Below are 14,279 nucleotides of genomic sequence, written 5' to 3'. Positions count from 1 at the left end.
ATGGGCTCAATAAAGATGTAGATAAAAAATAAAAGGATGATGTAGTTTAGATTAAGATACAGTTTTGACCTTTTTCATGATCTTTTAAGGTTTTCACAAAACGAAGGTTGTTTAAATTGATATTTGCAATGCAGTTATGTCAGACCTAGGCAAAATCATTGTGCAATAATTTAAAAAAGAAGTTGATTTAGTTCACTTCAGATCTGTGAACTGAATGACAGAGATCGTTTCCTCAGAATGTCTTTGCCTCGGCCTGTGACATACTTAGATTTTTTTTTTAAGATTTTTTTTAAAAAGCAGGTTTGGGAGGAAGGGCTGAGAGAATATTTACCCTGACTCAAACCCAGGTCGGGGGTCTTTAAAGGTGGTGCTGCGCGAGTTGTGGTCCACAAAATATCGGACTCCCTCTGCGGTGTACTTCATCTCCCAGCCCGGGGGCAGGGGGTGCTCCTTGATCATCCTGCAACAGGGAGAGGGCAGTGAGCACGGTCCCAGCTGGAAGGGCCCCGTCCTGGGGATGAAACTAACAAACCTCCCCGCCAACCTGTGGATCTAAAGCCCTGGACGCTGAAACAAAAACCCCTGCGCTGGTACAAAACTCACAGCCGTGTGCTCAGGTGGGAGTTTATCTCCTCTGAGAAAAGGCATGTTGGACTTATTCAGACTGCTTCCAACCCTTTGGAGATGAACTCAGAACAAAGTCTAGAGAGCCTTCACCAGTGGGGCCCACAGCAGGAGAGGCCCATATAAAATGTTATCTTATTATAAAGACTAGTGACTCGGAGCAATAATTTTAATGTGGTCAAGAATTCCTCGTTCCACCCCAGCCGCAGTGTGTGTCTCTCGTGTATTACGTTTGAATCACAGAGCTAACCATCAGTTTGTCAGAAAAAGAAAGACCCAGCGATCTTTCTTCATTTACTGTTCTGAAGGTATTTCCAAAAACTCTTCCAATCATCTGGACGAAAAAATATTCACTCTGCTGCGTATTAAAAACAGATTTCTTTCTGTTTTCTATCAAGGTAGCCAGTAGAGACATACTGTATGTCCTTGCTCATTTTGTACGACACAAGAAAAACATGAAGGTGTTATTTTGATGAGCATGAACATCAATATAATGAACTATAACTGATAACAAAATGTTTACATATTGTCACACCGTTCAAATTAGGCGAGGATGAATCTAATTTTTGGCTACCATCTTTGTTTGGAAACTGCTTAAAAATCTTTTTTTTTCCTATTCAGATGATAAGAAAAGTTTCTGGAAATACCTTCAAAACAGCAGTAAGTGTAAGTGGGCTTATCAAAGGTTGCTATGCTTCTCGCTCTGTGACCTGAATGTAATGTTAACAGATGAGAGGCACAAACTAGTGGCTAGTAATCTCCAAGCTCGCCCCTTATCATGTCATATACAGAAGAAGACGTTCAAGAGCCTGACAACAGAAAAGGACTGAGGATTCAAATCTGTAATGTGTGAAATTTACTTGAAGAGAGTTTAGACGTTCAATTAGAATGGAGTGAGGTGAGAGGAAAACAATTCAGGTCAGAGGAAGTGTTCAAAATGTCAAAGAAATAGCGAGTGATGCCAGAAAAAAATGATCAAATAAGCAGCAGATATATCGTAGGATTATCAGCCTGGAGCCCAAAAAAGCTTCCACAATTTCTTTCACTAATGATGTTTTTCAGGATTTTGTAAAATAAATTTCCCTAATTTTTAAATTCCTCCAGACTGCTTCAGAGAATTTGTCAAATTTCTTTTGAGTTCCATAATATTCACCCCTGATCAGTGACAAACATGTACAAATCATGATGTAGACGACTCCCTCTGTCGTCACACTGAACTGTGTTAAATGTAATTATATCTTCTTCAGTACGAGCAAACACCCAAAGCGACATACCATCTAAAAAGCTGGCAAACACATGCACGCACACGCGCGCACACACACACACACACGCTAAGACACACACATATTAGTGCTTTTTCTAGCCTCACCCTTGGGTCCGAGGATCGTCCCACTGTGTCGTCCGTGTGTTGTGGTTGACAAAGTAAATTCGGCCATTGTCCTGACGTTTCTCTGTGGATACAAAACAGAACACGACAACGCTGAAAAACAATTTGTGATAAAATTGGAGGATTTTTCATATAACTTGAGATATAAACTCCGCAATAATGAGACGGAGATCAGAGGGATCACCTGGGTGTCTCTGACTGGGCTCGCTCTCTCTTTTGGGATGAAGAGAAAAATAAATATCTCACCACCACGATAGAAAACCAGCGAGCCCATGTGATATTTCACCAAGGCTTGATTTGAATACCTCACCGGGGTAAACCTAAGTGTGTGTGTGTGTGTGTGTGTGTGTGTGTGTGTGTGGCATTAAGGTCGTAGTGGGAGTGTTTGAACGTCAAAGTGACCAGGAGCAAATATTAAACATGGAGCCAAGGGTGAAAAAGGTAAGAAATAGTTGAACAACTATATTGGAAGCACCTTAAACACAGCATAACATTTATGGAAGTGTGTGTGTGTGTGTGTGTGTGTGTGTGTGTGTGTGTACGGTAGGCCACTGGTCTCATGAGAGAGTAGCTGGTGCCCCATCCTCCTCCCTCCATCGCCCTGACATCTTTTTCTCATTAACAGGAGTGTGTGGAGGGCCCAGAAACAGTAGTGCTCACATTGCAACTCTTACTAGCTTTCTCCTTGACTCACTCCACCCCCCACTTTACTATCCAGTTTGAACCCCTCCCCCCCCACCGCCCCCCCCTTCCTTCTAGTTTCTTTCATTCGCCACTGTCTCTAATGCTTCTCTTCCATCTTTCCCTCTTTTCTCCCATCTTTCTTTTTTTGAATCTGAGCCTTAAAAACAAAATCAACAAAAAAAAACTAAAAAAGCGAGGGAAACGACCGCAGATGAAAAAGGAGCCGTGCCAGAGAAGCGAATCTGAGCCAGCGATATAATTGAGGTTTTCATCTTGAGGTACCCGCAACATGTTGAAAAGGCATCATGGGGAAGGGAGCGCTGTTTTTTGTTTTTTTTTGGAGCGAACATGGCCGTGTGATGAAGTCGGCGAAAATGTCGGTGGGAGCTGCCAGCGGCGTTCCTTTATGAATGAATGTGTGTGACATGACGCTGCGTGGATCCGATTACATTACTCATTTGGGAAAATGTTGGATGATGAAGAGGCCCCATCAATAATGCGGCCTCTGTAATTTGTGGACTTAAAGAGTAAAGGGAGCGCGTACGCTGATGAATTGGTATAACATGAGCAGGAAAAGAAACCAAGAGGCATTTCATCCAGATTTTTAAAACAATGGATGCAGAGACATAAATCAATCAATTGATCAAGCGACTGATCCGCTCAATGGGGAATACGAGGAAGAAGCTCAAATAAGTAATAAAAGCCACAGAACCAGCATCGTTTCTGATTGTTGCATAAAGGCTTCAAAATCATCAAAGATGTGCTTAGAGTTCTGTGGAGAAGAGAAACATTTTGCAATACTTCACCCAAACCTCACTCCCTCAATGAAAAGCACAAGCAGGTTTGAATAACTTAAGCTGACTAAATCAATAAAAACCCACTGTTTATATCTCGACCAATTGCATTGCTTCACTGTTGACTACTGGCAAGTTTTGTCAAAAACACAAAACTGGATGAGGATTTCAGATTTTGATTCAGTCAGACAGACAGAAGCCAAACCTCGAGACCATTTTATAACAGTTCAGCACCGCTCACTGAGAGTAACTCTGTCTGTACAAGGAGAGTGTGAGGCTAAACTTACCCCATCCAGGAGGCAGCGAGCCCAGAGGATCATTTTCCACCGGAGCACCGGACGGCTGAGGGAGAAACAGAGAGAGACAAAACAAATCCAGTTAGGACACCTTTCTGTCTCCGTCCTCTCTTCTTCCACCTCTCCGCGCTGCTTTTCTCCTCCTGCTTTCTCTCAGCGTTTGTCCTCGTAGTACATCAACGAATCAGTCCACTCGGTTTCTCACCGCCGCATGTGGTGGAGGAGGAGGAGGAGGAAAAAGTTGGGAAAAAACTACCCAAAAAAATACAGAAAGAAGGGCAAACCAACAAAAGTTCAGACGAGTAAGAAAAAAAAGAAAAAATGATAAAAACGCCAGTAAGACTCACTCAGTAATGCCGTCCCAAACTTAGACAATCAAGTCAACGCTTGACCTCGCTAACTCACGAAAACCAGGGATGATACCTGCGTGTAAGTCAGGCTGGCTGTGTGTGTGTATGTGTAGGTGTTAAGTGGGTGGGGGTGCCTCCTCTCTGCTGCAGCGGTGAGGGGCAACTGAGGGAGCTGGCTGGCGGGCGGCTCGTATGCCTTCCAAAAACTACACGCTCGGTAGGAGGATAAAACAACAATGCTGTTCCAATGAGCTCACTGGCTGGATGCAAGCCCCACCCCCCGGCTTCCCGCTCACCTCCTCAAACACACCCCACCTCCTCCTCCTCCACCCTGGCACCGCTCCCTACTCCACCCTGAGGTCCTCCTCCTCCTTCTCTTTTTCTCTTGCTCTCTTCTTGTGCTGCTGTGAAAGTAGGCAGGGAGGTGCGATGTCTGAGGGAACTGAGGGAACATTCATGCTTGTTCCAGACTGGACACCCACCCCCCCGTCTTCCCCCCCACCCGCCTCCTCACCGGCCGCCCCAACCCACCCCAGGCCTGACAAAAGGCACCTTTATTCACCCTGGGCCTGGAAACCACTGTGGGGTTTACTCAGCCTGCACTCATATACACCAACACATGCTGAAAAAAAGTGTGTGTGTGTGCGTGTGCGTGTGCGTGTGCGTGTGCGTGTGCGTGTGTGCGTGTGCGTGTGCGTGTGTGTGTGTGTGTGTGTGTGAGCCACAGTGTGGAAAGTTTGTCTGTGGCAAACAGTCAGTCAATGTGTACGTTCTTATGTTGGAATACACACACACAAACTCACATGAATATATTAGCTTGAGTGGAAAAGTAACTGAAAAGACGCTTGTTAGGAATTAGTGGCCGCTGTTGGCCTTTTCATGCTTAAGATGTTTAAACAGGCTGGTGTAGGTGTGTTGCAAACAACTGCTAAATCATTAACTGTCCCACCAGGCAGAGCACAGGCCCCCTCCAATGACAACATGTCACAGTGGTTCTGTTCTATTCGGTGATCGTAAGAAGCCAAACAACCCTCAATATGGACAAAGAAAATCAATTACACGTTCAGAAAATGTGGGACAAGTTAATTTCGGGGGCTCCACCTTCTATTTAACGGCTGGTTTTTGGCAGCACAGGTAGCGCTTGTTGTCCTTTATTTACTACACTGAGGTGAAAAAAACCACCAAAAACCACCGTTTTCCAAATGAAAGCTGGTGGACCTTTAAAGGTTTTTTTTTCTTCTTCACTGAGACATGTTGCACCACAAAAGTGATGATTATTTCCTGAGAAGCCATAAAGTAGAGTATTATGCACCAAATGTCAACGTCACTTTACGCAGCATTTCCCAAAAAGAAATGTGACTGTGCCCATTTAAAGTGTCTCTGTCATGGAAACTCTGAGAGAGTCGGGATGGAAAGGACGGGGCCTGCCGGAGGAGTGATCGTGGGCACATAACAGGGTTAAAGGGTGTGTGTGTGTGTGTGTGTGTGTGTGTGTGTGTGCGGGTATGTGTGTCGCTCCCATCGACAGCCAATCTATGCCCCGGCGCCCCACCCTTATGGGTTTTTCTGTGACTAAAAAAGGTAAAAGGAGAATATAATGATATAAAGACATGATGACTTCATCCTGGCTCTGACCATTCAGCTCCTCAGCAGCTTCCAGACAGAGTGAGGTTGGAGGGGAGGAAAAGAAAGAGAGGCTGAGAAAACAAGGGAGGGAGAGGAAGAGAGGGAAAAGCAGCATGTTGGCAGAAACGTGTGAAATAATGGCTGAGTGTTATGGATCTGGAAGGAATACGCCATAAAGGCCCCGTTTCGAGGCCAGGCACCGCAGGTGAAAATGGCGATTTCAAGCTAGTCGCTTTTAACACATTCAAACACTTTTACCACCGATGTGGCTTCAGAAGATATGAAGACCTATTAGTAAAACTAATCATATATATACACAACTGTGAAAACTGAAGTCACATTGCTGTTGCAAAGACAACTTTTCACATCTACAGAGGTCAGTGAGTTCATCAGCCATACGTTAATGAATAAGTTTCAAACTTATGTTGACTCTTATGTTAAGATGCTCACTCACCCAGTTTTCAGACAACAGTGTGTGTATCTATAATCGCCACAGTTGCACTACGCAGAGAGAAATATTTTTACTGGTGAATATTTGCATCCTTTTTCTTTGCTCTCTCAATTCATTTTGACATTGAGATAAAATAATGTAAACAGAGGAGGTATTAACTGCAGATCAGCCACTAAATTTGACCTGGTGCAGACAGAGCTGTTTTTGAAGACAATTTTACCATTGTGCAACAAAATATCTCAACTCAAAGGTCCACTTAAAGGGGACACATCATGCTCATTTTCAGGTTCAAACTTGTATTTGGGATTTCTACTAGAACATGTTTACATGCTTTATTGTTAAAAACAAGTTATTTTTTCTCATACTGTCTGTGTGAATATACCTGTATTCACCCTCTGTCTGAAACGCTCCGTTTTAGCGCCTGTCTCTTTAAGAGCCCCTCCTGAAAAAGCCCAGTCTGATCTGAATGGCTTGTGAGAAAAATATGGTGCTGCATGTGACATAGGAAGGGGAGAAACATCTGAATGGCTTGTTGAATCACATGATCTAGACAGCCCACAAGAAACTCACTGGGTTGTCTTATTTCACAGTTTGTGAAGATACCCAAATATATGTGCACAAGCACTGAAAGAGTGAGTTTTTCATGATATGTCCCCTTTAAGATTTTTTTTTTTTTCCAGAGCTTTTAACTACATTTCACGTTTTTTTCATTACCGGTAAATCTGCCAATTATTTTCTTGACTGATTAATTGTCTGCTTTATAAATGTACAAAAATAGTGGAATTTTTTTACATATCACAAGAAAGTTTTGTCCATCCATCCATCCATCTGCAACCGCTTATCCCGTTAGGGGTCGCGGGGGGGCTGGAGCCGATCCCAGCCGACATTGGGCGAAGGCAGGGTACACCCTGGACAGGTCGCCAGTCCATCGCAGGGCTGACACATAGAGACAGACAACCATTCACGCTCACATTCACACCTACGGGCAATTTAGAGTCAACAATTAACCTAACCTGCATGTCTTTGGACTGTGGGAGGAAACCGGAGTACCCGGAGAAAACCCACGCTAACACGGGGAGAACATGCAAACTCCACACAGAAGGGTCCCAAGCCGGATTCGAACCTGCAACCCTCTAGCTGTGAGGCGCCAGTGCTAACCACTGCACCACCGTGCAGCCAAGTTTTGTCCAATCAACCAAAATATACTCATTTGACCACAAAGAAAAGCAGCAAAACCTCACAGCTGGAACCAGGGAATGCTTGGTATTAATCAAAATAATCAGCAATGAATTTTCTGTCAATCAACTAATTGATTAAGCGACTATATGAGACTTTATGAGAGCCGGCTCGCAAACTAGGCAGCGCTGATCAAATATGAATCAATATTCTGTTACTGTAATGCCTATTTCTCCGCCCAGCAGCTGGAACACAGCCAATACGTTCTCTATGAAGTCTCCCGTCACGGGCTAGATTTCTTAAAGCCTGAAAACAGAGCCATGAGGAGGTGCAGAAGTCTATTTTTCTCTCAGAACACTTGAATTACAATATGCTGAAAGGTTATTATGGAGTTTTTGCCCAATGATGCCAAAAATACGTATTTAAAATGTAAGATTCTAATGTGCAAAGGAAAATTATCTGCCCAGAACGACATAGTCCTTCAATTTTAACGTAAAAGGTAAAACCAAGTAAATCACACTCATAGGATCAAAGGACTTTTTCTTTCTTTTATCCATCACATTATGTTAACAAAACCAGCATCAGTGCAGTTTAAATAACTTCTGTTCATTGTCCTTTCATAGTATAAACCACTTATAAACGTGCTTTATGGAAACACGAGCACTGACGGCTTGTGTGTAAACATCAGTGAACGTGACATTCAGTCGTCTATGAGTTTTCTGTTCAGCGGTGCAAGTGATGAAACACAGGGCTGATTCAGGTGCTGCTGTTAAGGGTCCTTGTTCCAGCGAGAACGGACAGAAAGTCAGAGAGGGAAGAGGGGGGAGGGGGTGAGGCAATCGAGGGAAGGTTGAGAGGAGGGAGCGAAAGGCTGATTTGAGGCCAGCGGATGAAGAGTGGTAAAAACAGAAAAAAAAGAAATAGAAAAGAGAGGGAGACATTATCGAAATGAGCCCAGATAAAAAGACATTTCCGTGTGATGCAGAAAAGGGGGATTTTTGAGAGGGAAACGGAGATTGGGGGGATTTTGGAGAGACGACAGAATGTATGGAGGGGGTGGGGTTAAAGGAAAGTATAGAGGTCAAGGAAAAGAAGACTGGTGAAGGTAAAAAAAAAAAAAAGGGGGGAAGAGAGAGGGGAGAGCCGGAAACAGCAGTTAATGACTCCGAGGCTGCTCTCTCTGGGGCTCATAACGAGCTGCAATTACTCTGCACACACACACACACACACACACACACACACACACACACACACACACACACACGTACACACTGTGGACCAGCTAAAAAGTGTGCATCTACAAGTATTCATGTGCAACTAATGCATAAAAACTTCAACGCATGCACCAAGCGGCAACCTCCAGTGAGAAATGAAGCCAACGCTGAAGTGCCAAAAACTGTAGTTCCTCAAACGGCCACTTGAGGTTCCAAAAAGCGAGTCAGAAATAAACATGTTTACAGCCTGGTACAACAAAAAAAAATAAAAATGGTTTTGGTCTCTATAGCTAATTTCCTCGTTCATGAGCACTGTACGGGAGTGAATTTTTATATAACTCACCAGTTTAAATTATATTAAAACTGCAGTGGGTAGAAATGGAGTAAGAATGATTTAAAAAAGTTATTTTTATTAAACGGTCACTATATCCTGATAGCAGTGCATGAGACTGGTAATCTGAAAAAAATCATGTTCCTCGGTGTCCTCCGGTGCTCCTAACGGCATCTGCAAGATTTTACAGATAGGTGACGTCACGGAGACTACGTCTACTATACAGTCAGAATAAAGTGTAGTGGCATTTTCTTTTTAATTAATAAGGGACATGTAATGTTTTATACTTCTGGTGAATATAATCCAATCAATCTTATTTGTAGTCCCACGTGTATACTTCCTCTAACTTCTCCAAGGTCATCTCTAGCTCTCCCGTCAGCTCCGTTCTCTTTATACATCCATGGTCAGCTCCATCGGAGCCGTTTGAATGCATTTAACATAAATGTCAGTATATGGGTGCTCTACAGTTGTAGCGTCGGCCCATTTGACCACGGAGATGAGAGCGATGGCCGGCTCGACCGCACGTTACCGCGATACGATAACGTTTCATGTTCGTGACAGAGTTAGCATGCAGCTTTAGCCGTGATGTCTAGCTCTGCTTTTCCTGACGGATACGGAATGGATATGACGTCACGTTACTCAGACTACAACAATAAAGGCGGCAACTTCCTTCTACCTCTGCATTTACTCAAATTAAGCAAATATATCGATTCTAGCATTAAAAAAACAAATTTCAAAAAAGTTAAAGAAGAAAATTACGATATATACAGTAGGTGAATCACTAACATGTGTGTGTGTGCGTGTGTGTATATGCATGCAGACACCCGTTACAGAGCCATGGTCCAGCGACTTGCCCCTCGTCCCTCTTTGGTTGTCATGTGCTACAGAAAAGAAATGTGGCACCTGACCTCGACATTACTGCCTCGTGAACCCGTCTGCTCAAACACACTCACACACATGCACGCACGCACACACACACACACACACACAACAATACAGAATCCTGATCAGCCACAGAAAGTGAAACTGATATGTCCTGATTAGTAATGGCAAGAGGGAGAGGGTGAGAAATGATCTAATTCTTTTTGAGTGATTATTTATTATAGCATGTCCACACACAGTGAGAGCGTCAGTCAGGGCAGTAGAGCATGTGGCTGTGTTCACAGTTAAGACTATGAGCTCTTTTGTGTGTGTTTCCTTGTTCACACACACTGGGGCCATAAATAGTAGCTGCTATCAGCAGTGTGGGCATTCCAAGGCAGAGCAGAGTACTATCAACATGGAGGGCAGACCTGCCTATTGGCTTTTCTCACACACACTGAAGGAGAGGAGGGAGGGAGGGAACAAGGGCAGAGGAGGAGGAAGGAAGGAGGCAAAGTTTCCAGCCCACACCGAACCTGAAGGATTCTGTCCCATCTTGTACGGAGGCGTGTGTGACGTCATCTTTGGTGACATGAAAACCTGACCATACTTGCCAACCCTCCCGATTTTCCCCCAGAGACTCCCGTTTTTCATCGCCCTCTCCCGCTTTCCTCCCGGGGGTCACACTTCTCCCGTATTTCTCCCGATTTATGACAAACGTTTCAACCTTTTTTCCTTTTCGTTATCTCAACCTGCTTCTGGCTCTGTACAACGTCTATAAGCTCTACTGTTTACGTCGACAAAACAGCTACACCTGATGTCGTTTTATCGGTAGAGAAGATGCTCGCTCCACATTGCGGTTTGAGCTGCGCTTGCAGCACATCACAGCGTGCAGCGCCCGAAGTTGGGCTTTGCTCAACGCAGAAAAAGCCGTCGTGTGGTGACGCAAGCCAAATGGAAATAACAGGTTTCAGAGCGCAGTGGTGCTGTTGTCGGGTTGTGTCTGAAAGGACCTTCAGTGAGTGAGAGATGGGGAGAGAACTAAGAGAAAGAAATGATGAATATTAGTTTATGCCAGAGATTCAAACAAGTTCTTGCAAGAGGGTCGAATTATTCAGTTTTCTTTCCTGAGAATTAAAAGTAAAAGTAGAAGTCTACTCAAATTTTTCTGGGGGAGGAACTTTGGTTTTGAAATCCTCCCTTCTTTTGAGGTCTTAAGGTTGGCAAGTATGAACCTGACTTCATCCTGACACTGCTAAATACACTGGATGTACCCGGAACTTGCATTTAGTATCTTTTCCCAAGCAGTGCCAAAACTTAGATCCAGGGACTCCTCCCAAAAACAGGCGGAGAACTGGAAAAAAGCAGTATCTGGAACAAAAAGCTACACATTACGGCATTTAATTTTGTCTTAACACAAGCAACCGTACAATCAAATTAGCAACGCTACGATTCAGATAAAAAACATATCTGATCAAAGAATAAGGAAACATGACGAAGGATCCGACAAAGCATTTAATGTCAGCTTTCGGGACTTTCAAGACTTGGTGTTGGACACCCAGCCCTAGAACAGAGGAAATGACATCTTACTTTCACTGATGCATTCGTATTCATGCGATTTGAGTCTTACGTGATGTGAGCAGTACTTTCCCTGCTAAAGGGCAGCATTAACAGAAGTCTATTTCAGTTACAGTAATAATGTTGGTGTAAACAGAGCAATACTATTCCCAGGCTCCGATGTGATAACCTGCCAAGAGCTACTGTACATGCCAGTGGACAATAAATTAGTAAAAGTTACCAGCTACACCACCTGTTCACATTTTGTGTTTAACTTTTCACAAAGGAGTTCTGTTCCTCCGCTGCTTGAATGTTTAACTGTCCAGGGCTGCGGTCGAAAAGTCAAAAAATGACGTCCTGGTGTCTTTTCCTAACCATTTTCCTTGACCTCGTTGGAAAACGTCATGATGTCAAGGAAAGATGAGAAGGAGACTTCAGGAGGACTTAGGAAAAGACAACCGTGGTGTTAAGAGAATCCGACTGCACATTCACTAGGCTCCGTAATTATGATGCAACGGCGGCGGATGCTAGTGACGCGGGTCTGCCGTTGTGAAACTACAACGTTCCTAAGATGGACTACAAAAGGCGCTGCTTCCCCCCTGTGCGTTTTTAAATATCTCCTTCAGTGAGAGACTGCCTCAGCCGCTGTGTGTGAAAGAGAGATACCACAGGTACTTCTGCTGCTGGAACACTTTACATCAACATATAATAAAGGATTATCTGACCTCACGTGGACAACCGGTGAGAAAAATCACTTCATTACCAAGGTTGGAATTGAAATAAAACAGGAATAACCTACAGGCTACCACAAAAGTTTATATGATAAATATTATTTTTTAAGTTATGGTGAAGGTGTTGAATGAAATGTTTATTTCTTCCTTCTCCTTTTTGGACGTAACATTTATTTATGTTGATTATTTGTTTGCTATATGTCTACTGCTCAATTTATTTGTTATTCTTGTTTTTCTTTTTTATTTATTTGTTACAAAATAAACAGAAATAAAGTCAAACGAAATGTTATCACTGCCCCTCATATTTATCAACATGAATCCCAATTAGTATATGACTGTATGGAAATATTATGCAAGATAGGCATATCGTTTGTTTTCATTAAAGGCCCGTCACTTTAAAAGTTAGGGCCGCAAGGAATTGTGGGATGTTATTATCTCCTTTCCTTTGGTAAAGGATGCTCCAGTGTATCCTCTGCTAAAGGAGATAATAAAGGAAGCATTGAAGCACCTTTCCTCAGCATTTAGAGGATTCAAACAGCTCTTATCACGGCTGCTACTGAGATACTTCCAGGTCATTCCAGTCCGTTGAGAAAATTTACTTTTTCGACCGCAGCCCAGATGTTTGTTGAGGGTTAATAAAGTTCACCTACTCTCACTTCAATGGTATGAAGCTGTGTGAGGAGACTGAATAATGAACCATTTCAAACCTTTGTTCAAAACGTCAATACTGACCACAGCAGCCACAGACAGGCAGACAGAGATACTGAATGATGAGAGTGTAAATGGAGGAATCGTCAATGAGTGGAAAAACAAGTTCTAAAAGGGAGGGACAGGATGATGATGCATGAACAAAAGCACAGACAGATGATGGGAGGGTTAGAAGGATGGATGGAGTGAAACAGATGAGGCTCATGAAAACACAGACAAGCGAAGTGAGATCCATAGAAAGTAGACGGAGACAGATGCACACACAAACTTTCATAAAAATTGAAGCGCTAGCACACAAACACACATAGAGAGCAGGGTGGGGTGTATTTTATAGAAGCCTATAAGAGTTTTAAGGCTGGTTTTACTAATGGCCCATTGAGAAAGCTCTGTTGTTTTAGTCCCATAAGTCTTTACTGTCTGGTCTACAGTCTGACCTTGGCTGCTTCACTGAGAGGAACGGTTACTGTCAGAGACACGGCCGAACCTCCACTGGAAAAATACTATAAACAGGTCTCAAATAACATCCTTAATCCCCCCCCCCCAGAGCCGACGTCTCCTGACTGTTAGCCAACAAGTAAACCGCACTGTGTTGCATACAGCGCTGATCTCACTCAAAACATGTACCGATTGTGTTCAGTCCCGAGGTGCATTGTGGGGCTTGACGACGTGCAAATGTAATCAAAGATCCATTATGTGACATTTTTCATTAAAAAGTATTTCACCATGTTTTCAATCTCACCAACGTGAGCTCAGGAGGAGAAACTCTAGCCCAACTTCAAAGCCGGCAAAGATGTGTGACGCCAGAAGAAGTGACAAAACTGGAATGAGGATCTTGAAAAATTTACCTCAAAAGGAAGACTTTTCCAAAACATATCTTTTGCTTCTCCTGTATGTGTCGTGTTATTTTCAAATTGCAGACAGGCCAGGATTGTAAATATGAGCTATGATTTAACATCATCTTAGATGATGATGCAATCCTTTGTTACCTTTGCCTTAGTGAGGTGCATTATCTCCTGTGTACTAGCATACTGTGTGCTTGTAAACTTGGCCAGTGAAGGCCCGGAGTACCTGATAGAGGAACCGCTGGCTGAACTGGTGCATGGCGCCCTGCAGCTGGCTGCGCTGGCTCTGCCACTGCTGGTAGTTGCGCACAGACTCGGCCGTGGGCCTCTGCCATGTGGTGGTTCTGGTGTTGTGGTCCACGTAGTAGTACCTGCCCCGCTGGTCCACTCGCTTCTCCCAGCTGGAGGGGGGGACAGAGAGGGAGGGGGGGGGGATGAGAGGGGCTGTGGCTTTCAACAACATCTTTATTAAGCACCTCAAGAGTGGGTGGTTGTACGAAAAAAGCTGCACTGCTGATAGTAACAGCACTGATTTAAAGAGACATGGAAAGAAAAAACAAAGGCAAGAATAGGAAAGAAAAGAGTAAAAGGAGGACAGACAGAGTGGGAGGGAGGAAGAGGAAAAGAGGAAAGAAAAGGGAGGGAAG

General features: G+C 43.7%; 1 protein-coding gene across 4 annotated transcripts in view; it reads right to left on the bottom strand.

Annotated features, from left to right (window-relative positions):
• The window catches only part of wwp2 (WW domain containing E3 ubiquitin protein ligase 2), a 59,742-nt gene that overhangs the window by 16,052 nt on the left and 29,411 nt on the right, over positions 1 to 14,279 (bottom strand). For 2 of the 4 annotated variants that reach the window (XM_074631681.1, XM_074631682.1), the window contains 4 exons: positions 13,859 to 14,033; positions 3,777 to 3,831; positions 1,994 to 2,075; positions 332 to 460 (listed from right to left, as the gene is read on the bottom strand). In XM_074631681.1, the coding sequence (XP_074487782.1) occupies positions 332 to 460; positions 1,994 to 2,075; positions 3,777 to 3,831; positions 13,859 to 14,033 (441 nt within the window). Of the gene's footprint in view, positions 1 to 331; positions 461 to 1,993; positions 2,076 to 3,776; positions 3,832 to 4,132; positions 4,318 to 13,858; positions 14,034 to 14,279 lie in introns of those variants that run through there. The other 2 variants (XM_074631684.1, XM_074631683.1) reach the window with 2 other exon arrangements.

The sequence above is a fragment of the Sebastes fasciatus genome, chromosome 4, assembly GCF_043250625.1.
Source record: "Sebastes fasciatus isolate fSebFas1 chromosome 4, fSebFas1.pri, whole genome shotgun sequence".
NCBI classification, from domain to species: Eukaryota; Metazoa; Chordata; class Actinopteri; order Perciformes; family Sebastidae; genus Sebastes; species Sebastes fasciatus.
This window is presented reverse-complemented; position numbering and strand designations above follow the sequence as displayed.